The 24,995-nt window shown below is 40.5% G+C and overlaps 1 protein-coding gene across 1 annotated transcript in view; it reads right to left on the bottom strand.

Annotated features, from left to right (window-relative positions):
* The window catches only part of LOC129330010 (calreticulin-like), a 64,347-nt gene that overhangs the window by 35,498 nt on the left and 3,854 nt on the right, over window positions 1–24,995 (bottom strand). Inside the window, exons 2-3 of the mRNA XM_054979830.1 lie at window positions 10,485–10,579; window positions 7,358–7,567 (exon numbers count right to left, since the gene is read on the bottom strand). Of these exons, the coding sequence (XP_054835805.1) occupies window positions 7,358–7,567; window positions 10,485–10,579 (305 nt within the window). The remainder of the gene's footprint in view (window positions 1–7,357; window positions 7,568–10,484; window positions 10,580–24,995) is intronic.

Raw genomic sequence — 24,995 nt, 5'->3', positions numbered from 1 at the left:
GGCAGTATACCACCTGAGCCCAGACTAGAACAGCCCAGGCTAGCCTGAACTTAGATCTTGGAAGGTAAATAGGTGGGCCCTCCAGGGTTGCTTCGCAGAGGCAGGCAATGGCAAGCCACCTCTGTACATCTCTTAAAAACCTTTCAGGATTGCTATTTATTTTATTTTGTTTGCACTATTTATAGTCAGCCTTTCTCACTGAGACTCAAGGCACATTTTACAGTGTAAGTCAATACAATCAACAGAATGGGGCATTCAATAAATAATACAATAGGGAATGGGTTATATACCAGGGTAACAATGTGGGGTGGGAGGAAATATGGCTTGAGTTTCAGGAGCTGGAAGCAAACATCCTCAACTCCCACCCTCTCCAAGAGCCAGGTTCCCTCTTCAGGAACTTCCTAAGCTTACCTGGAGCTTGCAACTCTAGACGAGTGCTGTGCATGCGAGCCAGTCAAGGCCAGGGTGTGCCATGTAGCCAGCCACCCACTGCCTCCGGGTACTGTGGTGGAGAGGCCGCTTGGCCACCCACCCACTGCTGCTGCCTCCTCCAGCTCCTGGTGCCACCACGGAGAGGCCGCTCAGCCACCCTCTTGCCATGCCACCCTTGCCTCTGCCACCCAAGGAGAGCAATCTCTTCAAGCGGATTCTGGTGAGAAGCCGCCCCATGGCCAGGCTCAAGGGAGGGTCCCTGGAGCGAGCAAGCTGGGGTCTGCCCGGCCTCACTGCCACCAGCACCTGGCCCCTCTCTGCTCTGCCCTGTTCCTCCCTTGTGTGGCACCTGCCAGGGGCGAAGCTCTCCTGCTAAGGAAAAGGACCTTCCCTGCCTCCTGGCCAGGTGCCCATCCCTCACGCAGCAGAAAGGGCTTTGCCTGGACTGGCTCCCCCTCAAAGCACTTGCACTTCTCCCCCATCCTCCAAGCCAGGTCCTCCAGGTGGGCCTACCAAAGGGAAAGAAAGAGGGAAGGCGGGTCCCAGGGCACCCCTCCGTGTGCTTCAGCTGAGAAGCTGTGCACTGAGGGGTAAAAATTCATGCGCAATTGCACAGCAGCATATGTTACTGGGAACACTGCCTGTGTGGCCCCTGTGCAGAAGCACCACGTTCTTCAAGATTTCTGCTTTTCCAAACAGTATTTCTTCCATCTTGTTGGTTTAATTTCAATTTGTTTGTTTTCAGTCAGTTGACAAGAGTTGTTAAACAGTGACTCAGTACCTCTATGGCCTCACCAGGGGATTTGGATAACAAGATATAGAGCTGGGTGTCATCTACATACTGACGGCATCCAATAAATGAGTTCTCCTAAAGGCTTTACATAGAGGTTGAATAACACAGAAGATAAGATTGCACCTTTTGGAACATGATATCTTCTGTCTTCAAGCACCTCAGGAAGATGGCATGGTCTACTGTGTCAAAGGCTGCAAATAGATCCAGATAGATTTAAGAGAAGGTCATCAACTAGAGTCATCAGAGTCATATCCGTCCCATAGCTTGGCCTAAAACCATACAGAAAATGGTCCAAAGTATCAGAGTTGTCCAAGAAGGCCTGGAGTTGGTCAGCTACTGCTTTCTCAACCTGTTTGCCCAGAAAGGGTAGATTAGAAACTGGATGATAATTGGCTACATCACTTTGGTCTAAGGATATTTTTTAAGTAGTGGGCAGATGACCACCTCTTTGAGAGGCTGAGGGAAGTTGCCTTGAATTAGTAATTGATTTATAATAGACATCAAGGGCTCATTTATGTGGATTTTATATGATTTTAGTAGTCAAGATGGGCAAGAATCTAGAATACAAGTAGTGGCCTTCATAGATGCTAGAATTCTGTCAATATCCATCACAGTGACTGGGTCAAGATGACTCAGAAACAAATGGCATTCAAATTAGGCCACATTCAAGCTATTTTATCAGTTTAAAAAAAACCTTTGCAAAGGTATCACAGTGTACTGGCCTGCAGGTTCCCAGTACTGGTGCTTGGAGGCAGACTGGGCTCCAACACACAGTCCAAGGCTGAGACTCCAGGGGCTAGGCAAGGTGTGGTCATTCAGTCCAAGGTCAAGGTTCCAGCAATCAGGTTAGGCAAAGTCAGGCAGTCCAAGGTCAGAGTTCCAGCATGCACTTTGCCTCCTTCCCTGCAATTTCATTCTGAGCTTCTGTTTACGGCGCTCTAAGGGTGGAGGTGAAGCTGGAGAGCTGGGGGCAGCTGAGTTTCACCTGCTGGATCAGAGCTAGAGGGTGTTGGCTCTGCCCCAGCTGTTGGTTGTGCCTGCTGATCAGCCTCCTGCTGGTCAGCTTCTGTTAGCTCCCCTTCTCCTGAGGAGTCCTTAGCTTATGGTAGTTCAAAGCTGGCTGCACAGGGCTCCTCTTCCCCTAAGGAGTCCTCATTATCGCTGAGCCTTGGCTGACTCATGACACACAGCTAATTGTCCGTTCTTTAACCAGCTGAAAGGATGTCGAGATATCTTAAACAGCTAGGATGGACATGATTTAGCTGATGCAATGGTTGCAGAAAAGTAACATTTATTTGCTGCTATCACCACAGCTACCTAAGTCTTCCAATAGGCTCTGTAGAATGCTCTATAAGATTCAGCACGAGTTTTCTGCCAGTGTCTTTCCAGGCATCTTCCAGTCTTCTTTAGGTCATCTAACTCTGTGCTGAGCCATGGGGCTGGTTTCCACTGTGAGGAAGAGGTCAGTGAGGTGCAATCTTGTCAACAGCTTCAAGGATCTTCAGATTCCATGCAGCCTCAATGGGGCCTCAGTTTTGATTTCTAAAACCCCCCAGTGTATTTTGGAAGCCAGAAGGATCCATGAGCCTGGGTGGACCATTTTAGCAGAGTCCTCCATTTTGTGGGATATCACAGCCATACTTTGTTCTATCATTGGTTTGTTTTGTGTGGGCCGTTACCAGTTAAAATCTAATGTGTGTGTGTTTTTTCATTAATCATGAGTTTCAGGGTTTGGGGAAATGAGGCTTTGTGGAAGTTCTTTTTGCACTTAATGACACCAAAATTACACAGAACACAGTCCTCCCCCTAAACCATCGGCCCATAAAATCTGAGAGCACACAGCAACAGGTGACAGTGTTTACAGAACCTGAAGACTGCTTGGGGAAGATGCATGTTAAGAGAGTGTTGGCTGCACACACTCCGATGTACACTGTTTCAAGGGAGGTTGGGGAAGTGAGGCTCTGGAGCAGCTGTTTTTGCACTTAACAGCACCAAAACAGAACATAGTCCTCTCTCTAAACCATTGGCCCACCAAGTTTTTCTTCAAGTACACTACCCACACAATATAACGGAGCCTGAAGGAGGTGTGTCATTGGGTGCACACCAGTGTTCCCACTAACATGCGCTCATGCACAATTGCGCATGAATTTTCATTACTCAGCGCACAGCTAAGAAGCCTAGAGCACTGCAGGACCACCCGGAGGGCCTAGTGCAGCTCCGGCTCTGGCATCGAGGAATTCCCTCTCTGCCATGCACACCGAGCAGCCTCAGTCCTGGCACTGGGAGCCAGAGAAGGAGGCGGTGGTGAGCGGATGGCCGAGTGGCCCCTTCTCTGGGCCAGCCCGGCAGCCTCTCTGGCATCGGGAGCTGGAGGAGGCAGAGGCAACTGCAGCCACAGCAGCCATGGCGGTAAGTGGGTTAGCAGGTGCTCACACAGCCTCTCTGTCCTGGTACTGGGAGCTGGAAGAGGCTGCGGCAGTGAGCAGGCACCCGCATGGCCTCTCAGCCAGGCCTGCTGAGCAGCCTCTCCGTCCTGGTGCTGGGAGCTGGAAGAGGCCACAGCGGTGAGCAGGCACCCGCACAGCCTCTCAGATGGGTCTACTGAACAGCCTCTCCATCCTGGTGCCAAGAGCTGGAGGAGTCTGCGGTGGTGAGTGGGCACCCATGTGGCCTCTGAGCTGGGCCCACTGAGCAGCCTCTCCGGCCCAGTGTTGGGAACTTGAGGAGGCTGCAGTGGTGAGCGGATGCCCACACGGCCTCTCAGCCATGCAGTCTCTTTCTCACAGCAGTAGGAGCTGGAGGAGTAGGCAGCAGTGGTGGGCAGGTGGTTGAGTGGACGTTTGATTCAATCAGAACTGCAAAGAAGTTGAGGTAATTTTTTAATTTTTCGTGAAAATCAAAGCATCACTCTTCAGTGTTTGTATTGCCCAATAACTGAACGGGGGAACCCAGTCCAGTAGAACAAAATTGTATTTGCGATGATTAATTCACCTTATGGTCTGATAAGGTTGCACTTATCAGACCATAAACATCTAGGCATGAATAAATACGTGTATAATAACATTCATATAATACTTGTGTAATTTTAAGGGCGCTGCATTGAATCTTTGTCAATGAAAATGTTTGTTCTAAAGGGGAGGCTTTGGGAAAATCTAGAACTTAGCCAACATGAACAAACTAGGTTTTTTCTTGCTACTTGACTGGTAATCCATCTCTGCTTAAAGTACTGTTATTTCTGGGCACCACTCAGCCATAAATACACACTGTTAAGTAAAAATCCTGGAAACATATTTACCGCTTTCCTACATAATGCAAAAGTAATGTGCTCAGAATCTTTGCTTGGAGGCGATAGCAATATGAGAGATATAACTCTTGAGAATGTCTTGGCCAGATTGGAAAATTGCTTGAAGCTCCAGTGCACATAAAGTTTCTTTTTTAAAATGACTGTGCGAATCGCTCATTTGTAATTCCAACTCCAGCCCACACCTTGAGAGTGGAAACCCTAGGGTTTCATCTAGGGATAATGAAGTGGCTGTCCATTTCTGGCAGCACCTAAATATTCTGGATTTGAGTCACTTTGCAAACTGTTCTTGTATCATCCTGTTTGATAGTTAGAAACTATGTATGAATGACTGTTGTTTCTATGTGAGAAAGAATACAAATTAGTTTCTGGTTGTTTGTATGTTTGTTGACTGAAATACATTTAAAATGGGGGGGCACGCTCACAACTTTAATGTTAAGTTATTGTTTCAGCTCATGAAGTAGATTTTTTCCTCACAGCACTGCACAGCTTAGAGGGAACATTGGTGCACACTATGGTGGGAAACTGGTTGGCAAAGTTGTAGCAATGTTGCAGCAGCAGCAGGGTGGTGCTCAAGCAGGAGCGTACTTCAACCAGCTCAGCACAGTGACATCATTAAATAAAAATTCTGCTTTTATGTTCTCTTTTTTCTTTTTCTAAGTGATGATAGTACCAATAAACTTTTTGTATCAGCATCTTTCTGTCGCATATTGCTGCCATGCTTCCTTGAGCTTTGGCAGTTTCATTCCCACAACGAGAGATGGCCAGTGGTGAATCTTTCCTTCTGCACTTAGTCAGACTTCCGCTGTAAAACAGGGTATTCTCACCTTAATTGCCACCAAGCTCCTTCATCTCTCAAATGCAAGCAGGCAGGCAGCATGATTTCACCCCCCCAATAGCAGTCCTCTATTTTTCCATAACCTTTTCTCTTGCTGTTCAAGGTGGACCTTCCCCTCTACCCTCCATGGTATTAAATTGAAGGAACATTTCTGAAACTGATGGGTGGGGGGAGAGGTCAGTACTCCTTCCCTTTCAATGACCCAATTGATAGGGAGGCAATGGCATTGTTCAGGAATCGCTGAACAGAAAATGTACACCACACACACATTCTCTTTCTGCCAATAGAGCTAACTGGTATAACTCTAAGGACTTAGTTTCTCTCCTTGGGATCTTAATGGATGGTAGATTTGTCATTAAGAAAAACAAGATGCTGCTAGCCCGCTGACTGCGTTCCTGTGCTGCCAAGAACCAAAACAAAACACATAGACATTTTGGTGCTTGGAGGGCACTCATTGCACCATGGTTTCTAGGACCTGGTTCTGGAAGCTGCTTTTGTGAAATAAAAAAGCAATTTGCACGTGTATTTGAATCTCGTTTGTTTCATTTTGTACACCCCTACCCATGAGAGGATGTCCCTGCCCATCAAGGCCTCTGCAGCCACATTGCTGATAGTATGTTCATCATTTTAGAGGCTGAAGAAACTTGTTAAGAATCCAAACTGAATATTTACACAGGCTTGAGAGAGACCAACGGCTTTCATATTAGATAGCAGTGTAGACTGAATTTTTTGCAAGGGAGACAGTTTGGCAGTGGTTGCTATGCACAATCTTTGGCTCAAGAGCCAGACAACAAATTTTCTTTCCAAGGCCAGTACACATTCCTTATTTTTCTTATAGGCTAAAGTGAAAGTCTAGATGACATCTTAGTTGAAACAACGATGAAGAAAAAAAGTGATATCCTTCTCATCCAACAGAGATAGCAGGCACACCAAATGGTGTAACTCCTAGCTCTTTCATTCGAACATAACCATTCCAGAGTTCAGAGGGGAGTATAAAAGATCCTCCTAGACAAGGTCAAGACAGAATTTCAGGTCCAGCTCCCAGACTCAGCTCTCCAGTTCCAAAAAGAAAGTAAACAGTGCTAGCTGTGGAAGTGAAACCAGTTGGGTACAGGGGCCTTTCAGACAGCACAGGAGCACTCTGACCAGTGGGAAATACAGACCATTTCATGAGGTTACACAACACAATTTGTTTCAACCCTTGAGATAGGTATCTCATGTTGCCCATCAAGAAACAACAGCCAGTGGATGCCATAAACTATCTTCTGGAAGTCAATGGAAGCTGTAGCACTCCATCAAAAATTCTGTGGCAGGTATTAAATTTTTTTCATGGTCCCCAGAAAAATTTGAAGTTGGTGAGCAATCCTGGACCTCAAGTTATTCAGTGGGTTTAAGAGGCAAAGGAAGCTCAATTTAGAGACCATGCAAAGAGTACATATCGTTTGCAGTTGCACAGGGAGACATAACCACCCCACCAATATCTGTAAAGAAATACTTTTTTCCAGAAGCTTATTAATACTATAATTATTATAGATAAAAGTTATTTTCATATATACAGCATACATGAGTAAGGGAGAGTGATCATGTGAGAATCCTCTACTATTAAGTTTTAAATTATGTCATGCATAGAATGCTAAAAATGTTACTGAACTCCAGCAGGAATTTTTATAATCCCACTTTAGCCAGTCTTAGTAAATGATGAAAAGTAACATCAATTCCCACGTCTGTAAAATGGGAATCATACATAACTATCATTGTGACAGTCATGAAAAAGCATATAAAACACTTCCTAAGCCAAAAGCACTGTATAAATTATTAAAACAATTATAACAAAAAGAATGATAGGTATTAACTTTGTAAAAGCTAATTCTAGAATTAGACACAGCAGCAACTGATCAGCATGAGAAACAAGAAAGCAGCAGACTAAGTATGAATGAAATGGCATTCAGTTTTTGATAAACAAAGCATGAAGTAATTATATTAAAAGTCTTACATCTGGTTTCTTATCCATGGGATCTTCAATAGTTTCCCTTTCATCCCAGTAGTCAGGTTTTGGAGCATCAGGATCAATTATGGTTTTTGGAGGAAGGAAATCCCAGTGTTCTTCTAGATGGCCAGCTTCGGCCACATAATTATCAATCTTCACTTCATAAGTAAGGTCTGGACGAACTATCAGAGAGTACAGATGAGTAAAATCATCTGTCTGAAAGAAAGGGAACAGATTATAATCAGATTATAGTAAGTGATAGAGATTTATTTTCCAGTGTTCCAAATGAACTGGTATATAAATGCTACCAGGGATGCAAGGCTTTTACTAAACTTTATGTGTGCATTGACATTTTACTTTTTCATTTGCATTACCTTCGAGTAGAAATGTAAAAATTTTGGAAATTAAAAAAAACCTCTCCCTCCCCGCAGAAACCTGAAATGTTGGTGAAAATTGAAATATACGTAATACTTAATTTCCTATCAAACCTAAATTTCTTTTACTGATTGAATAACAAAAAACACATTACTTCTTGGCATATTTAAAAGTATGAATATCTTTTTTTATACAAGAAAAATTGTATGTATACCCAATATAAGAAAGAGTTGCAAACTGATGTACCCTATGATAACAGCACATTTCTTTAATTTTTGCCATCTGAGAGGCAGGGAAAACAAGTTGAAGGCAGAAAAAAAACTCTGTAGTAAACAGAAATTATATGATTTGGACAGGAACTCTCTCATAGAGTCACAGTGAGGACTGAGAGCATGTCTGGATATTACATTAAACTGTAATACTGAAAATATGGAACACTTTAATAATGTATTATCATTAAAGACATTGTTAGCAACATTATTCACTGTTTTTTAAATAAAGTACTGAAAATGTTGTGTATACCTATAGTATAAGAATTTTTTTCAGCACTCTTCATAATTTCCCAACTTAAACTCACAGACTTTTTAATGCTGTAAATGTAGAACGAGTGAAATGCTTTGTTTTAAAGGATTTTCTTACTCAAAAAGAGAAAATATTTCATATGAGTTTTTTCCTAGTATTTCCCCAAATTGCCCAATTTTTCCACTGGAATCAAAAAAGCCATTCCACTTTTTCATGCTATACATTTTGAGTGTGCCTTAAGAAGCTTTTTACTCATTCTAAAAGAGAAAATATTTCTGGAAAAGCTGAAACGGGCTTTGAAACTGCGTCTCCCAGTGAGCCTCCAGATCTCTATTTTCCAGTATTGTCACTAGCCCAGGCAAGCCTGATCTTGTCTGATCTTGGAAGCTAAGCAGGGTCAGTCTTGGTTAGTAATTGGATGAGAGACCTCCAACAAAGACCAGGGTTGCAGAAGCAGGCAATAGCAAACCACCTCTGTTACTCTCTTGCCATGAAAACTCCTCCAGGGGTCGCCATAAATCAGCCATGACTTGACGGCACTCTTCAGCAGTATTTATCTAATCTATTATACTTTGTTCTAACTTCCAAGATGCTGCACAACTAGCTCTTCTAATTTCCTTGAAAACATCCTTTCTTAAAGTATCTCTGTTTAACTGCTCATTCATTAATTTCAGGTCCTATTTTTTCCAGTGTGCATTCAATACAATAGCTTTAAGACATTCTATACCTTGTAACAGACTTTTCACTTGAAGAAAAGTAACCTTAGCACCAACTGTCAAGAAAATCAGTGCCCATGAGCATATGAAGCAAAAGGGAAAGAATTAATTTAAAAATCTGATTACACCCAAGCTTTAGAGAGAGTATGTTTTTTCCCCTCATGATTAAATACAAAACAGAGTAAACTACTTATTAATATGTACCCCTTGCTCTGCAACATCATTTATAAACTGGGTTACTGTTCCTTTAAAAACTGAGATTGCTAAAAGCAAGTACTCTGTTAATTTTCTTGTACTGCCTGCAGCTAGTAATTCCACTTCTACTTTTTAAATCAGGAAGCTGTACCCTGGTGCAAGCTCCGGATTTGGGGGGATGCTTGGCAAGATGACTCCACTACCCATAGGTGCCCTCACTCATGCAAAAATCTTTCAAGTAGACAGGTGACTAAGCCAGCAGCAGAGGACTGCTCCTAGTAGCAATGGTGCCAAATGGCACCACTACTCAACTTCTCCAGGATGGAGGGCTGGCCAGAGCTACAGGTGCCTGGTGCCAGCTTGTGCCAGAAAAGGAGCTACATGCTATCAGCTGCAACAAACATGCATGAGAGCATCATGTAGCTCCTCCTCTCCAACATGTGTTTGTACACCTAGCTGCTGGTGTCACATACCTCGTTCTCTTCCTGCCCTGGGGAGGAGAGGAAGCAAGAAAGCAAGCTGTGGCAAGCAGCTGATGTTGAACCCAGTACTGATTGTGTCTTGGGGAAGGTAGCTAAGTAAACAAGGGAGTGGCCAGTGGCTGTTCAACCCCACTACTGCCACTAGTAGCAACTAGACTGCTGTTGGCTCAATCACTTTATACCTGCTCTAGGGCAGCAGGGACCACTTGAGGTTAAAGGCCCTATTTAAGAGTGCCCTCTCCAATGCCAGGCCTGCAGTAATCTTCATGTAGTCTAGCTTTTTTAGCTTATGTAGTTAGGCTCAAGTGGTAACAGAATAGAACTTTCCCCTCTCTCTTCCTCTTGCTGCAGGTTTATGTACCTCTCTTCAAGATGCTTAGGGTGATATACTTAGTTTTCCTTTCCTCATTTTATCTTCAGAAAAAAGATAAAGTAGGATACAATAAACAGAGAGACTGACATGTCCAAAATCACCTCTGAGCTTTATGATAGCATGGGGATTTAAACCCTCTGTTTCTGGAGGACAAGGAAATCTCTGGAACAGCACTGTGGGGAAAAACAGGAATCTATATTGAGAGAAGGGTGATGAAAGTTACTCCCTCTTTCTACTCGTAGAAGTGCCTCAAGTCTAGTGGAAAGCATAGTTTAGATTCAGCTCAAAGATTCTGCTCAGCGTGGATTTGTATATAGCATTATGCTTTTCCCTACTGTTTATGTGTGAAAATCAACATAACAAGAAGACAGAAATATGCAAAAGACAAACAGTAGAAAAAGAATTAGCAGAAAAACTACCAGTGAACAAGTCTATTGTCTTTCTTAATAGCTGAGAAACATTAATTATACCTCACATTTGATGTCCTTATTGATCATATAGTAGTCGTCTTTATAGTTAAAAATAACTTGCACTATTTTTTTGTCCTCTCCACATATATCTGGACCTAAAAAGAAACAACAGTTCTTAAAAATATAAATTTAAATGATGAAGTTTAATTAGTGACCCTGTCTAATGGCAATTTGAATACAGGTTGACAAAAACATTGTGTTTAATACTACTTTAATTATATACTTCTGGTATCAAAGCCCACTTTTATTTATTTTACTTTTAATCCCATATTTCTAAAAATGCAACAACCTCAGCCTTGAACTGGGGTATGGGGGTAGGGGTAGCCATGATTCTTTATGTTCTTTTCTGCATGGAGCTTTTCTGGTCCCATACTGCGTTAATTTCTCTCTAGAATTCTGCAAGCATGGTCAAAATACTCTGATTCAGGCTCCAAACTACAGGCAAGGTGCGGGGAGGGGGGGACCCTGCAATATGGCTAACATAAAAACTCTGCAAAGAGACCTTAATCCAACTGTGCTTACTGTATTTAGTCCTTTCTTTTTAATTTTTTTTAAAACAACTGTCAGAATGTCAGTTCTCAAGCCAAAGCTACGCCATGTTCTCCTGTTATAATCTGTAGTTATTTAGTTCTCTCCCTCCAGGCCCAGGTGCTGCCCGCCTATATCCATGGGAATGAAGAATTCTTATCAGCCTGGCCGACCTTGATGTCCTCGCTTTCCCAGGCCTTCTAGACAGGACTAAGGGGGGAGGCTGGGAAGGGGTGTTTGAAGTGTTGTTACTTTCATTTTATGTGTCATTCTCAACAAAGCTTTGGTTCAGCCAAGGGCCTCAAGTCCTTGGATCATGGACCCCCGTATCCTGAGCATAATCTTCCAATAAACCTTCTGAAACCAAGAGACCTTGTGCTTCTTGCAGAAGGGGGGAGACGAACTCTAGATAACTGGGATTCCATAGTCTGACAACAGCAAGGTTGGTACCATTAAAAAAACAACTCCTCCCCCACCTTGTAAGTTTCCTCAACCATCAACTGAGGAAACTGACCAGTCCTCACCAGATCAACTGAGGAACCTAACCTGTTCCCCAGAAAGCCCACAGCAGAAACCGGGTATTTTTCTAGTGAAGAAAAAATAGACATCACTTCAGTTTGACCCCCTCAAGTGCTAAATTACAGAGGCATAATGCAGACCCAATCCTTGTAAATTAAATATCCAGAAAACCCAGCATAAGTGTGCATGCAGAAAAACCTAGGAATCCTTTTCCTTTAATAGATTCCCGATGCAAAAAGTTGGTAGCAAAAATTGGAAGTGTCTATGCTAAATAGCAGAGATGGTTGGAGTCCCCTGCTACTGTACCATCTGTCTTGCTCATCTGCAGGTGTCCTAACTAAGATGGCAGAGATCATCTCTGACCTGATGCTTAGGACTCATAGACTTTCGACTTCCGGTTTGGGATCCATGGAGGTCTGAAGCAGCTCCATTTGCGGAGCTGACCGGACTGCCGTTTTAAGCGGCCGGCGGGGTGAAAATAGCCCGCGGCCGACTGCTCTCAGGCGGAGAGCAGGCAAAGAACGCTCGAGACCCTAGGGTGAGTTAGATCTCGGACGAGGGGGGGCTCTACACAACGGGTCCCCTCCCGATCCTTGAGGTCCCACCCTGCGACGGGTCGGCTACAATCTCTGCGGCAGTTCTGGGGCCAATTCGGCTGGCATAAGACCTACATACCCAAGCTTCGATTGGGGGAAGAAGCGGAGAGGAGAAGTTAAAATCGAAACAGCGATTACAACCCGAGAAAAGTGAAGGAGAAGGTAAAGATCACTATCTTCTGATACGGGACAGATTGATAAAAGCAGAGAGGAAAAAAAGTAGATTTTTAAACTGCAACAGACTAATGAAAAGGAGGGGAAGATTCGGCAAGAGTTGTATTTGAAAAGAGACTAAGTTTAAAGAAGTTATTAAAGAAATCGGACTATTGTTTTGAATACTTGCGGTTATGGAGCTGTGAGAAAAAGACACCATCGCGAGATCTGCTGTGGGAAGTTGGGAGACAGGAAGTGCGTAACAACAATAGAGTGGCTGGAGAGAAGCGGCCCTTGCTGGAGGGCAGGAAGAAGGGAATCGCCATCTTTGAAAGGGGAAGGGTCGCGGCTTCAGCGGAAAAGGAAGTAGGCCATCTTGGATTACAAAATTATAGAGAGACCATAGAGAAAAGACGCCCGACATTTTGGACTCTTTAAAAACTAATTTATGCAAGAAGACCGGGACATTTGAAATAAAAAAGGTATTAAATTTAACGCCACGGAGTTAAGGAAGAGAGCGGACTCGTGGGAGCGAGCTAAAGCAAGCCCCACGATGTCGAAAAAAGAGTGGCAATCGGCAATAGAAAACCTGGACAAAAAACTTTTAGAGGTGATTAAAGAATTCAAAGATATGAAATTGGAGCTGATTAAAGAGGTTAAACAGAAAGTAAAATCGGAGCTGTCAGAAGTAAAATCGGAGCTGTCAGAAGTGAAGAAAGGTATGGAAACAATACAAAATGAATTACAAGGAACGCAGCAGAGAGTTAAAACAGTAGAAGGAGCGATGGAGAATTTAGCAGCAACAAACAGAGATGAGACTGATGAGAGGAAGAATGGCGGTTGCGGAAAGTAGACACATGGAGAAGCAGCTGAGATTTCGCGGTCTGCCGGAGATGGAAGGAAAGACAGCGCAAGAACAGATGACGGAGGTGTTAGCTGAATACCTGGGGAAGGAGGAGGAGGAAGTTGTGGCTATCCTTGATGTGGCATATCGCGTAAACTCGAGAATTGCAACCCAGAGGAAAGTACCAAGAGATGTGATTGTGCAATTTACAACACGAAACATGAAAGAGAAGATTGTGACTAAACAGTTTCAAGACCCATTGGAGATCGATGGCAAGACAATTATCATAATGAAGGAATTACCCAGATCAGTGTTATTGGATCGGAAAAAATATAAAGCGCTAATCCAGATGTTGAAGGACATGAAAATCAGGTACAGATGGGAGCTTCCAGAAGGTTTGTCCTTTGAATTTGGAGGTGCCAAAAAGCGCATTAGATCTGAGCGGGAGATGGAGCGATTTATAAGGGACAATGAAAAAGACTTACCAACAAGCCTATGAGTATGGAGTGTAAAGTCATATCTTGGAATGTAAATGGACTAAATTCACTGAACAAGAGAAAAAATATCTTCCACTGGCTATTAAAACAAAAATGTGATATTGTTTGTTTGCAAGAGACCCATATTCGAAAGCAGGATGTAAAATATTTAAAATTGGGAAAATTGGGCAAGGAATTTGTAGCGGCCTCAAGTAAGAAAAAAAGAGGAGTGGTGGTATATATAAAAGAGGAGCTACAGCCAAAATTTGTAATGAAAGATGTGGAAGCCAGATTTATAGCAGTGGAATGTACTTGGAACTTAAAGAGAGTGTTGGTAGTCGGAGTTTATGCACCCAACGGTGCAAAAGAAAGCTTCTTTGAGGATTTGAGGAAGCAATTAGATGATCTTTCATATGACCAGATAATTCTTGCTGGAGACTTCAATGGAGTGACGGACTTGGAATTAGATAAAAAGACAATAACGGCACAAAAGAAAAGAGGATTATTACCAAAGCTCTTTTTTGAGTTGACTCAACAGGAGACTCTTGAAGATGTATGGAGAAGAGAACATCCCAAAACCAGACAGTTTACTTTTTATTCTGCAAGGCACTCTACATTATCAAGAATTGATATGATCTGGGCCTCAAAAGACTTAGCGTTATGGACTAAGGAGGTAGAAATAATGCCGATGGTAGGCTCAGATCACAACCCAATTATGTGGAAATTAGGGAAAAGGAGAAAAAGGAAAGCATGGAGAATAAATGAGGACTTGCTACAGGAAGGAGAGAATATGGAGATACTGAGAAGAGAGACAAAGTTCTTCATACAATACAACGTGAATAAAGAAGTACCAACTGGTAAAGTTTGGGACGCTTATAAGGCGGTTATAAGGGGCATACTAATGGACTTAAATGGTAGAGCAAGAAAGAAGAAAGAGGAGAAAAGACAAGAGATTGAGGAGAAAATAAAAGCCAAAGAAACACAGTTAAAAAAGAGACCAGGGAAAAAGAAATTATATCAGGAAATTAAAATACTTCAAGAACAGCTAACAGCAATGAGTAACAAAGAATTGGAGTGGAACCTTAAAAGATTGAATCAGAAAGCGTTTGAAGGTGCAAATAAACCTGGGAAGTACCTGGCATGGCAATTGAAGAAGAGAAGGGAAAAGAAAATAATAAATAAAATTTGCGAAGACAACAAAACGTATTTGGAACAGACCACCATCAGTAGAGCCTTTTTTAAATTTTACGCTAAGCTGTACAATAAGAAAGAAGTAAATAAAGAATCAATAGCGTTATATTTGGAGAAAATGAAACTTCCAGAAATCTCGGAAGTTTGGAGAAATAAATTGAACAGTGATGTAACGGACGAGGAAATAAGTAAAGCAATACAATCTGCAAATTTAGGAAAGGCGCCAGGGCCAGATGGACTTACGGCTAAATTTTATAAGACAATGGCCAACGAACTGGCACCATTCCTAAAAGAGGTGATCAATGGAGTTTTAAGGGATCAAAGGATTCCAGATACCTGGAGTGAAGCGAACATATCATTGATCCCAAAAGAGGGCCAAGACTTGACTAATGTGAAAAATTACAGACCTATATCGTTACTTAACAATGACTATAAAATCTTTGCGAAGATATTGGCGGAGAGACTGAAGGGGTGGCTCTCGGAAATTATAGAGGAGGAACAAGCAGGCTTTTTGCCAGACAGGCAAATAAGAGACAATTTAAGGACAGTGATTAATGCTATTGAATATTATGACAAGCGTTGTGACAAAGAGGTTGGTTTCTTCTTTGTTGACGCTGAAAAGGCGTTTGACAATTTAAACTGGGACTTTATGTTTGCCACTATGGAAAAGCTACAATTGGGAGAAAGATTCATCAGAGCAATTAAGGAAATTTACAGAGACCAGACTGCAGCAATTGTGGTGAACGATGAAGCGACCAAGAAATTGACTATAAGTAAAGGAACAAGACAAGGTTGCCCGTTGTCTCCACTGTTGTTCATTTTAGTATTGGAGATCCTGATGATACAAATACGACAAGACGAAGAAATTCGAGGAATAAAAATAAAGGACTATTCATACAAGGTCAGAGCATTTGCGGATGATATAATGTTAATTGTAGAAGACCCATTGGAGAACATGCCAAAAGTGATAGATAAGATTAAGGAGTTCGGAGACCTGGCAGGTTTTTATATTAATAAAAAGAAGTCAAAGATATTATGCAAAAATATGACTAAGCAGAAACAACAATTGTTAACGGAAATAATGGACTGTGAAGTAACAAGTAAGGTGAAATATTTGGGAATTGAACTGACTGCAAAGAATATAGACTTATTTAAAAACAATTATGAAAAACTATGGATTCAGATAGAGAGAGACTTGATTAAATGGAACAGGTTGAATCTGTCATGGTTGGGTAGGATTGCAGCAGTTAAGATGAATGTGTTACCAAGAGTAATGTTTTTGCTACAGACAATACCAATCATCAGAGACTCTAAACAATTCGAAAAATGGCAGAGGAAGATATCAGATTTTGTTTGGGCAGGCAAGAAGCCTCGAGTTAAAATGAAAGTTCTACAAGACGCAAAAGAAAGAGGCGGAATGCAACTGCCCAATCTGAGACTTTACCATGATGCAATCTGCCTAGTGTGGCTGAAAGAGTGGATGACGTTAAAGAACAAGAAATTGCTAGCCCTAGAGGGATACAAAAAAATATTTGGATGGCACGCATACCTATGGCATGATAAAGTAAAGGTGAACTCGATGTTCCTGCATCATTATATACGGAGAAGTTTATATACAATCTGGAAGAAGTACAGAACTTATCTACAAGAAGGAACCCCTTTGTGGGTAGTTCCATATGAGGTGATAGATCCGAGAGCTGTTGATAATGAGCAACAATGTTTAACTTACAAAGAAATTACTAGAACTGAAGCATCTAAACTCAGAATAAAGACGCAGGAGGAACTATCACCTTATTATGACTGGTTCCAGTACAGACAGATTAGAGATTTATACAACTCGGACTCTGTAAAGGGAGGTATACGAATAGAGAATTCGGAACTAGAGCAGACCCTTCTTAAAGAGGACAAGAAAAGAATATCTAAGGTATACCAAGTACTGTTGAAATGGTATACTGAGGATGAAATAGTTAAAACACAAATGGTAAAATGGGCTATAAATTTTAATAAAGAAATAACAATGGAGGCATGGGAATACTTGTAGAAGACTACAATGAAGATAACGACATGTACGAGCATTAAAGAGAACATTTACAAAATGATTTATCGTTGGTACATGACACCAAAGAAGATTGCGCTAGGGAATTTGAACACTTCTAATAAATGCTGGAAATGCAGGAAGCATGAGGGCTCCCTCTATCATATGTGGTGGTCGTGTGAGGTAGCTAGGCAGTACTGGGGGGAAATAATAAGAGAAATGAGTGAAATTTTGCAATTTCAAGTAAATAAGAACCCAGAACTCCTGCTACTAAACTTGGGAATGGACGGAATTCCAGCTCATCATAGGACGTTGATATTTTACATGACGGCAGCAGCCAGACTTTTGTATGCGCAAAAATGGAAAGTACAAGAAGTGCCAACTATTGAAGATTGGATCCACAAATTGCTGTATATGGCAGAAATGGACAAGATGACAAGAAAACTGAGAAATCTGGACTCAGGGCAGTTTAACACAGACTGGGAGAAGCTGAAACAATATTTGGAGAAGAAATGGGAGGTGGGAGGAGAACTGTGGCAGTTTGAGAACTACTGAAGTATAATAAAATGTAGAGGGGGGTGACTTTACCGGGGGGGAGAAGAGATAAACGTGAATCTCTAAGCAGTTAGGTTAATAGATTGATATATATAGATTAATAAATAGAATATCGATAGAAAATAATTAACCATAAGGGTTAACTATAAGGATTGATTAACTAATAATATTTTCTTTCTGGTAAGATTTGTATAATGTACCAAATTGAATATGTTTACCTGAAGATATATATGAGTTAAGTTGATTGATTATATAATGACAGTAATATAGATCTACTATTGAAGGGGAATAGAAATACTAATGTAATTAAATATAACTAAAACAGAAAGAAGATAGAATGTAACACATAGAGTATAAGTCAAATTGTTTGATTTATATGAATGTATGATTTATTTGGTTTATGATCTATAGAAATATTTGAAATCTGAACTATGAAAAATGGGATAAATTGTTTGTCCAATATGGAAATAAGGACTCATAGTTAGGGTACAGAGTTTTAAAAATAGTTAAAGAAGTATTGCTTAGAATAGAGGGAGAATATACATTTGTTAGATAGAGGAATTTAAAAGGAGTAAGGGAAAAGGGACAAAGGGTTGGAAAACTGTTGGAAGTCAACAAAAAGGGGGGGAAAGGGAGGGGGTTAGAAATTGGAAAATGGGAGAATTGATTGTAATGTGAAAATAATTGATCCTAACCCAATAAAAATTTTTTCAAAAAAAAAAAAGGACTCATAGACTTTCAATATCAATGTCAAAATTGTCTCAACAAGTCAGGCTCAGGACTCCATGGCGACCATGGTCTATCCTGGATTGTCTTAGACCAACACTTGAAAGGGGTCATATGCTGAAATTTTGGTACTAAGCAGGTAACTGGGAGTCTGGGAAGGAGGTTTGATGCATGTTATGGTAAGATCGTTATCAATTCAAATGTGTGTGGTTACATAGCATTCAAATCTGCAGTTTTTCATTTTGTTTGTTTTTGCTTATTCATTTCAGTCAGTATCACTCAAGTAGGATATTAGGGAAATGGTAGAGTCAGAATTTGACAGCATATACCCCCAGGAAATAAATTTTGGAATTGTCAGAGACAGCTCACTGAAAATGTCAACTCAGTGTGCAGCAGCAGTCAAAAAGCCATCTAAGACTGGGAATTATTAGAAAAAATAAAACTGCCAGTATCATAATGTCTTTATGCAAAAATATGATGAGACCACATCTGGAATATTGCATGCAGTTCTAGTTATCCTATTTGAAAAGAGAATATCATAGCACAGGAAACAGTTCAGAAAAGAGCAACTAAAAACTGGTAGCTAGGAATGATGCAGAAACAAACTAAGCAGTCCAGAAGATTAAAAAGCACTCTTAGAGCTCAGTTCAGATAAGATGAATTTGGTTACTCTAATTTATTAGAATGCCAGAGAGAGCTAAAGCTTTTTGCTTGGCAAAATTCAAGGTTATCTAACAACATCTGAAATATTTAGGCATTCTAGCACTTTATTTAATCCACGTTCTCAGGGAGAAATTAACTAGTTCTTTTCTATATGAATTGTTAATTTAATGCAATGCTTTTTATACACTGGCAGTTATAAGGTTAGATGGGCTAACTAATTAATTGAGAACAGCTACTTCTAATTTCAAGGTACTATCAATGTGAATGAATACATTTTAAAGGGGGAAAGGTATCAGAAAGTACTTGGCACCAATAGGCATGAATATAGGATACACAAAAAAGAAATATGAAGAAATTGGGAGAATTGCAATAGCCTCTGTTCAGAAGATCCTAAAACTGTTTCAGATGGAATTTGACAAGACAGAGAAAACAATTCAAGATTTGAAGAAGGGCATCTCTAAAAAGACTGAGATTGTAGAACAGAGGATTTTTTCAAAAGTTCCAGGATGGAAAGATAAATTACAAAAAAATGTGATTGGCTTAACAGTCACAGCAGAGTTTCTAGAACATGAGTTCCTAACTTGGTGGTCCATGGAACCCTGGGTATTGTTTTATTTCAAACAAGTGTAGGGTGGCATGGGTATACATCAGGTAACATACAACTGTCATAGTCACCATGTTGTTCATTCATGGTTTGGATTACTTAGCAGATATTTTTGGCCATATGAAGTAAATCTTTTGATTCAAAGCCCTGCAGTCACCATAATGGATACGGTTGTAAAACTATGAGCTCTTTTGGCCAAGCTGCCTCTCAGGAAGTGGAAATTGCTGGCAGACAACTATGCAAACTTTCTAGTGCTGGAGGAAGTGCTTCTGCAAGTTGGAGCCAAGAGTGACAAAGCAGATTCCTGGAAACATCACAGAACTCCTTTTGAAGTTTACTTCTGCCAGGAAGACCTTACATTGGAATGTGGATATGTAATCCTTTCCTTCCTGACATAGACAGAATGCAGATCTTGCCAAAGAGGACCTCATTGACTTGAAGACAAAAGAAATGATGCATCATGAATTCAGCTTAAAAAATCATGGACAATTCTGGTTACCCTTGTCAGACAAAGCAAGCTATGAGAGCTCTGATTCCATTTGTTGCTACATTCCTTTGTAAGTCAGGGATTTCAAGACCTGTTGCCATTAAAATGAAAATGTGAAAGTGACTAGACGTCAAAGATGACAAGCACATTGCCATGTCAAAGACTACTTTACAAGTTCAACTTCTTATTCAAACCAAACCACAGTAGCCTTCTCATTGAAAATTACTTCTGAAAATGATAGGCCCTTGGATTTGGAAAGACATGACCTGAGATTTGGGTGGCATGCTTATTTGTGGTATGATAAATTTGAAACTAATGTGGATTTTAAAAACCAGTATATTCGACAGGCCATCCTGAGGATATGGAATAAATATAAACCAAGATTACGACAGAAGATACCATTGTGGCTTTCAACACAGGAAGCATTTCATAGGTGTGAAATGATAACAGAAATGGGTAACTTACGGAGATTTGTTAGATTTCTCATAAAGGGATTGTAAAATGAAATCAAGAGAAGATTTGATAGCTCAAGGCTATAGATAGCAATTTTTTGTGCACAACTACTAGAAAGATTTAAAAGATAAAATTATAGGGCTTTCAACAAGAGAAGACTGAACTTGAAATAGAATTATGTACAAATGATGAACATGTTACAGCAAAATTGTATAAACTTCTGTTGAAATTTGAGACAGAAGAAGAACAAGTGAAAGACTATGATAAAATGGGCAACAAACTTTGGGCATGATATACACATGGAGCAGTGAGATAACATGTGGTTGAAGAGTCTTAAATTTACTTTGAGTTCTATGCTTAAAGAAAAATTTTATTAGATGATGTATTGGTGGTACACAGCTCCAGAAAAGTTAGCTAAAATGTTTAAAGGTATTGCGAATATGTGTTGGAAATGTGCTCAACATGAAGGGACATTTTATCATCTCTGGTGGACTTGTAACTGCAAAAAAAAAAAAAAAAACTAGACACAATTCCATATGCTAATACAGAGTATCTTGAAGACGAATATACAATTTTAACAAGAAGCTTTCTTGTAGGGACTAATGGACAGACAGAAAATAAACATGATATCTTATTTTTATATATGACAATGGCAGTGAGGCTACTATATACTCAAAAGTGGAAGAGCCCAATATTGCCTTCAATAGAAGAGTGGATTGTGAAGATAACAGAGATAGCTGAGATGGCTAAACTTACGTCTTTGATCAGAGAGAAGAAATCATCCACATTCATAGAAAATTGGAAACTCCTTATTGACTTTGTGCTTGAAGTGGGAAAAAATGAAGTGATGATTTGTGGTTTTGAATTATAAGAGGGAGTGGGAGGGGACTATGGAAAATGAGAAGATTGTGCTGGTAACAAGAGTACAAGTGTGAATTCTGTAATTATGCCAATATCTGTTGTAGAGAAAATGAAAGTGTTTCCTATATATTTCCTTCCCCCCTTTTTCTTTTTTGTATCTTTTTATCTTTTATTTTTTTCACTTCTTTTTTCTTTTCTTTTTTAATCTATGTTTTTAAAAAAATTCTTAATAAAAATAAAATTCAAGAAAATTACTTCTGAGCAGAATTTGTACAAATCGGATTTTTAAAAAAATCAAGTGTTAGCCATTAATTAAAAGGTATGCAACATTTTGTGTGCATGTGTCCATATGAATTTTTCTGGGGAGGGGGGGTCCCATAGATTCTCAAAGGAGACTGTGACTCAACAACAGTTAAGAATTACTGCTCTAGAAGTAATTAGGGAACAACACAAAATACTATGAGAAAACTGAAAGGACAGAAAGTGCCTTTAGGCTACTAGAAAGGGATTTTGGCAACTCAAAAAGACAAGTCAGCCACTTGGGGTCCCCATGGAAAAGAAAGACAGGATAGAAATAAAATAAACAAATAAATAAGTAAAAGATGAGACATACGATATCAAAAACTTGGAGAACTGGCTGAGGAAAATAAAAAGGCAAGTTTCTAGCTGTGATGGAATCTGCATGAAAATGTCAGGACTGCAAATACTGCATCCAGCACAAGGCAGATAAAGGCTTGAACATGAGCAGGAAGGAAGGATGATTGAAAGGTCCTTTCCTCCTTCAGTGGCTCACCAGAGAGAGAATGGCAGTTGGTGTTAGAATGATGAACTGATAGAATGAGGAGTTGACAGCTGGAGTGAACTGAAGAGTTGGAGAGTAGAGGCCTGGCCTCTGACCAGAGAGGGTCAGCCAGAGCATCCTCTGTGTGAGGAAGAAAGGGAAAAATGTACCTGTAATGATTTCAAGTAAATGTGTGCATGTGTCTTTAAATGCTTGGTGTGAGCTAGGAGAAGAGTGGGGGTGAGAGAGGGATGAGTGACACGATTGGTTGATGACAGAGTGTGGGCGGAGTGAATGCAGTTTGAGACTGACAGGGCAGAGAGAAAATAATTCATTCAGAAGAAAGCAGGCTAGCTGTGTGTTGCCTGAGTATATTGAAATATTTATGAGAAATATAACCTGTGTGGAACCTGAACTGAGCATGTTTGTGAAAGAACACTCAGTCAGGGAAAGAGAGGCCAGCTGTGTGCTGCCTGAGCAGGTTTAATATTTCTATGAATGAGAGTCAGAGAAAGAGAGGCTAGCTGTGTGCTGCCTGAGGAGTTTTAAGCATTTCTGTAAGAGAAATATTGAGTTGGAGAAAGAGGCTAACTGTGTGTGAAGCCTTAGAAGAGATCCGTGTGAATGAGTGTATAGGAAGTAACTTTAAGAACTGAGAACTACATTTATGAAACCGATACGCTTCTTGACTAAATAAAAGTTTATTTTGTTTTGTTATATCCCAGAGTAGCTGTCATTCCCATCCTCAGGGCCACATAGAACCACGAAGGAGCCTGACGCTTAGGAACGTTACCAAAGGGAAAACTAAAATAAAATATATTGGAATATAATATTCCTGATGGCAGCAAACTACCCAGAGGGTGTTAAGGGAAAGATTAAAAGAAAAATCTACTCAAAGAAAGTAAAGGTCATAACAGTACCCTTACAGTAAAACATAATTTATGAAGCACTTTAAGTCCTAGTACGAAAGTGGGACAGAAAGCGCTAACTTTTACTGAGACAAGAGATCTGGGAACTTACAGTTGGCAAAGGAAGTGGGTAGAAAGGAAAAGAGGCAAAGGAACAGGGTTATAGCTTGGATATAAGTATAACTCTTGCCCAGTATCTGGAGAAGGTTTTAACTCAGTGGAGTACCCTGAGGTCTGCAGTAAAAGGGAGGGAGTGCTGTGGGTACATAAATTGGAGCACCTAATTTGTGAAAGGGTGAAAAAGGAGAAACTGTACTTCAAAGAGATCAAGTCTGATAACACCAACTTCTCTCACCTAAATCAGCCAACATTATGAACTCAACCGAAGTGTTTTATGCCTCACGCAAGTGAAGTAATCTACGTAAAAACCACTGACTTACTGAAGCTTTTGAACACCTGCCTACACTTCTGCCTATCCATCCTACCCATAAATAAACATTATGTTATCTTTTAAACTTCAATAACCCTAGTGTGCCAGTTTCATTTCTAAGGGAAATGTAAACCTCTGTTTTTCCCTCTACGTAATCTTAGCTTGGTAACGTCACAACCTATATGTTCTTTAAGGATGGGACAATAAAGAAAGTTAAAGTTACGGACACAAACTTGCTACTGAAGGCTTCCCGGCCCAGGAAACAGCTTCATACACTTTGGGACGAAATGTTTACCTCAAGTAGGGGAAGGACAGTACCAGCTACAGAAAGCAAAGGGTTGGTGACACTAGCACATTCCATTGCAGAGATAGGCTTTTTTTTCTTAGATCTCAGCAAGGGAAGGGGCTAGATAATTACTTTTTTCAAAAATGAAAGCTTGGAATTCAGAGAATCTGCTCCATGTATTGTTACAACAGTAAGTCTCTATAACATTGTGAAAATGACAATTTTTAAAAAAGCAGAGCTCTGAGGGCCCAGGGGAGGGGGAACACTCCCGGCACCAGAAAAAGTAGTGTGGTTTGAAAAGCACATAGCTGGTTCTGGTCTAGGCTCCCTCCCCAGAGGTTGGTTTGTCCCATTGGTGCTGGCCTCTACCTCCTAGCTCTGGATCAGCCTGGGCTGGGCTCTCCAGTTTGGGCTAGGGGAGAACTTAGGTATGGGTGGCAGAGGGGCTCTCTTTTTAGGCTTCCCTATGTATTCATTTTTTATCTTTTTAAAAAAATCCAGTCCTTAAATTGATGTTACATGCATGCACCAAAAATTAAATGTGGGTGTGTTGTGACGTCACTGATGATGTCACAGATACTTCCAGCACCCTCTCTTGAAAATCCTTGGTTAAGGCTCATTAGGAAGAAAATAAACTGACTCAAACTGTAAGAATGAAAAGGGATGGCAGATGCTTGGAGATTGAATGCGAAGAAAATTAGGAATAAATCAAGAGTACAGAAAAGTCCCGTGCCAGAGAAACAATGTTTGAACAAGGAAATAAGAGTGATACTCCTACTTCAGAAAAGCAGTTGGATAACAAGCCCATTTTACTTCAAAATACCTTGAGTTAACTGATATATTCTCATAAAAAACAGTTGCAGAATTCCATAGTTTTTTTCTCTGAGTCATATAAAGAAGAAAAAAGTAAAGCTAGAAGGTACAGAATAATTCTAACAAGGATTCCAAGATGGCAACTTAGTACTGAATACAGGGATTTCTTAGAGGTTTCCACAAAGTCAGGAGATAAAGTAAACCATTAACAATATGAAAACAAGGGAAACAGCTGGCTTTCTGATTTTCCCAATCTGGAGTTGGCAACCCTCCTGATGGCCCAGGAAAGTTCTGTAATATTTCACATATAGTGAAAAATCAGCTCCGTATTTATGAGTGTTATATGAGAAATTAAAGCATAGAGTATCCCTTTCTATAAACAGCACATGTCAAATTAGCAGTGACCCCATCTCAACCAGATAAAGGCACACAGAATATGTCTTCATATCAACCTATCCCATTATTAAACACAGAATACAAAATACTTGCAGCTATATTAACAAAACATTTACCAAGCTGTGAGGAAAGAGGCTCTTTTCTGATTCAAACTATAGCCATTACTGGTGTGTGATTCAGAAACCCGTTTCGGGAAAACCCCCCAA

The sequence above is a fragment of the Eublepharis macularius genome, chromosome 5, assembly GCF_028583425.1.
Source record: "Eublepharis macularius isolate TG4126 chromosome 5, MPM_Emac_v1.0, whole genome shotgun sequence".
NCBI lineage: Eukaryota > Metazoa > Chordata > Lepidosauria > Squamata > Eublepharidae > Eublepharis > Eublepharis macularius.
This window is presented reverse-complemented; position numbering and strand designations above follow the sequence as displayed.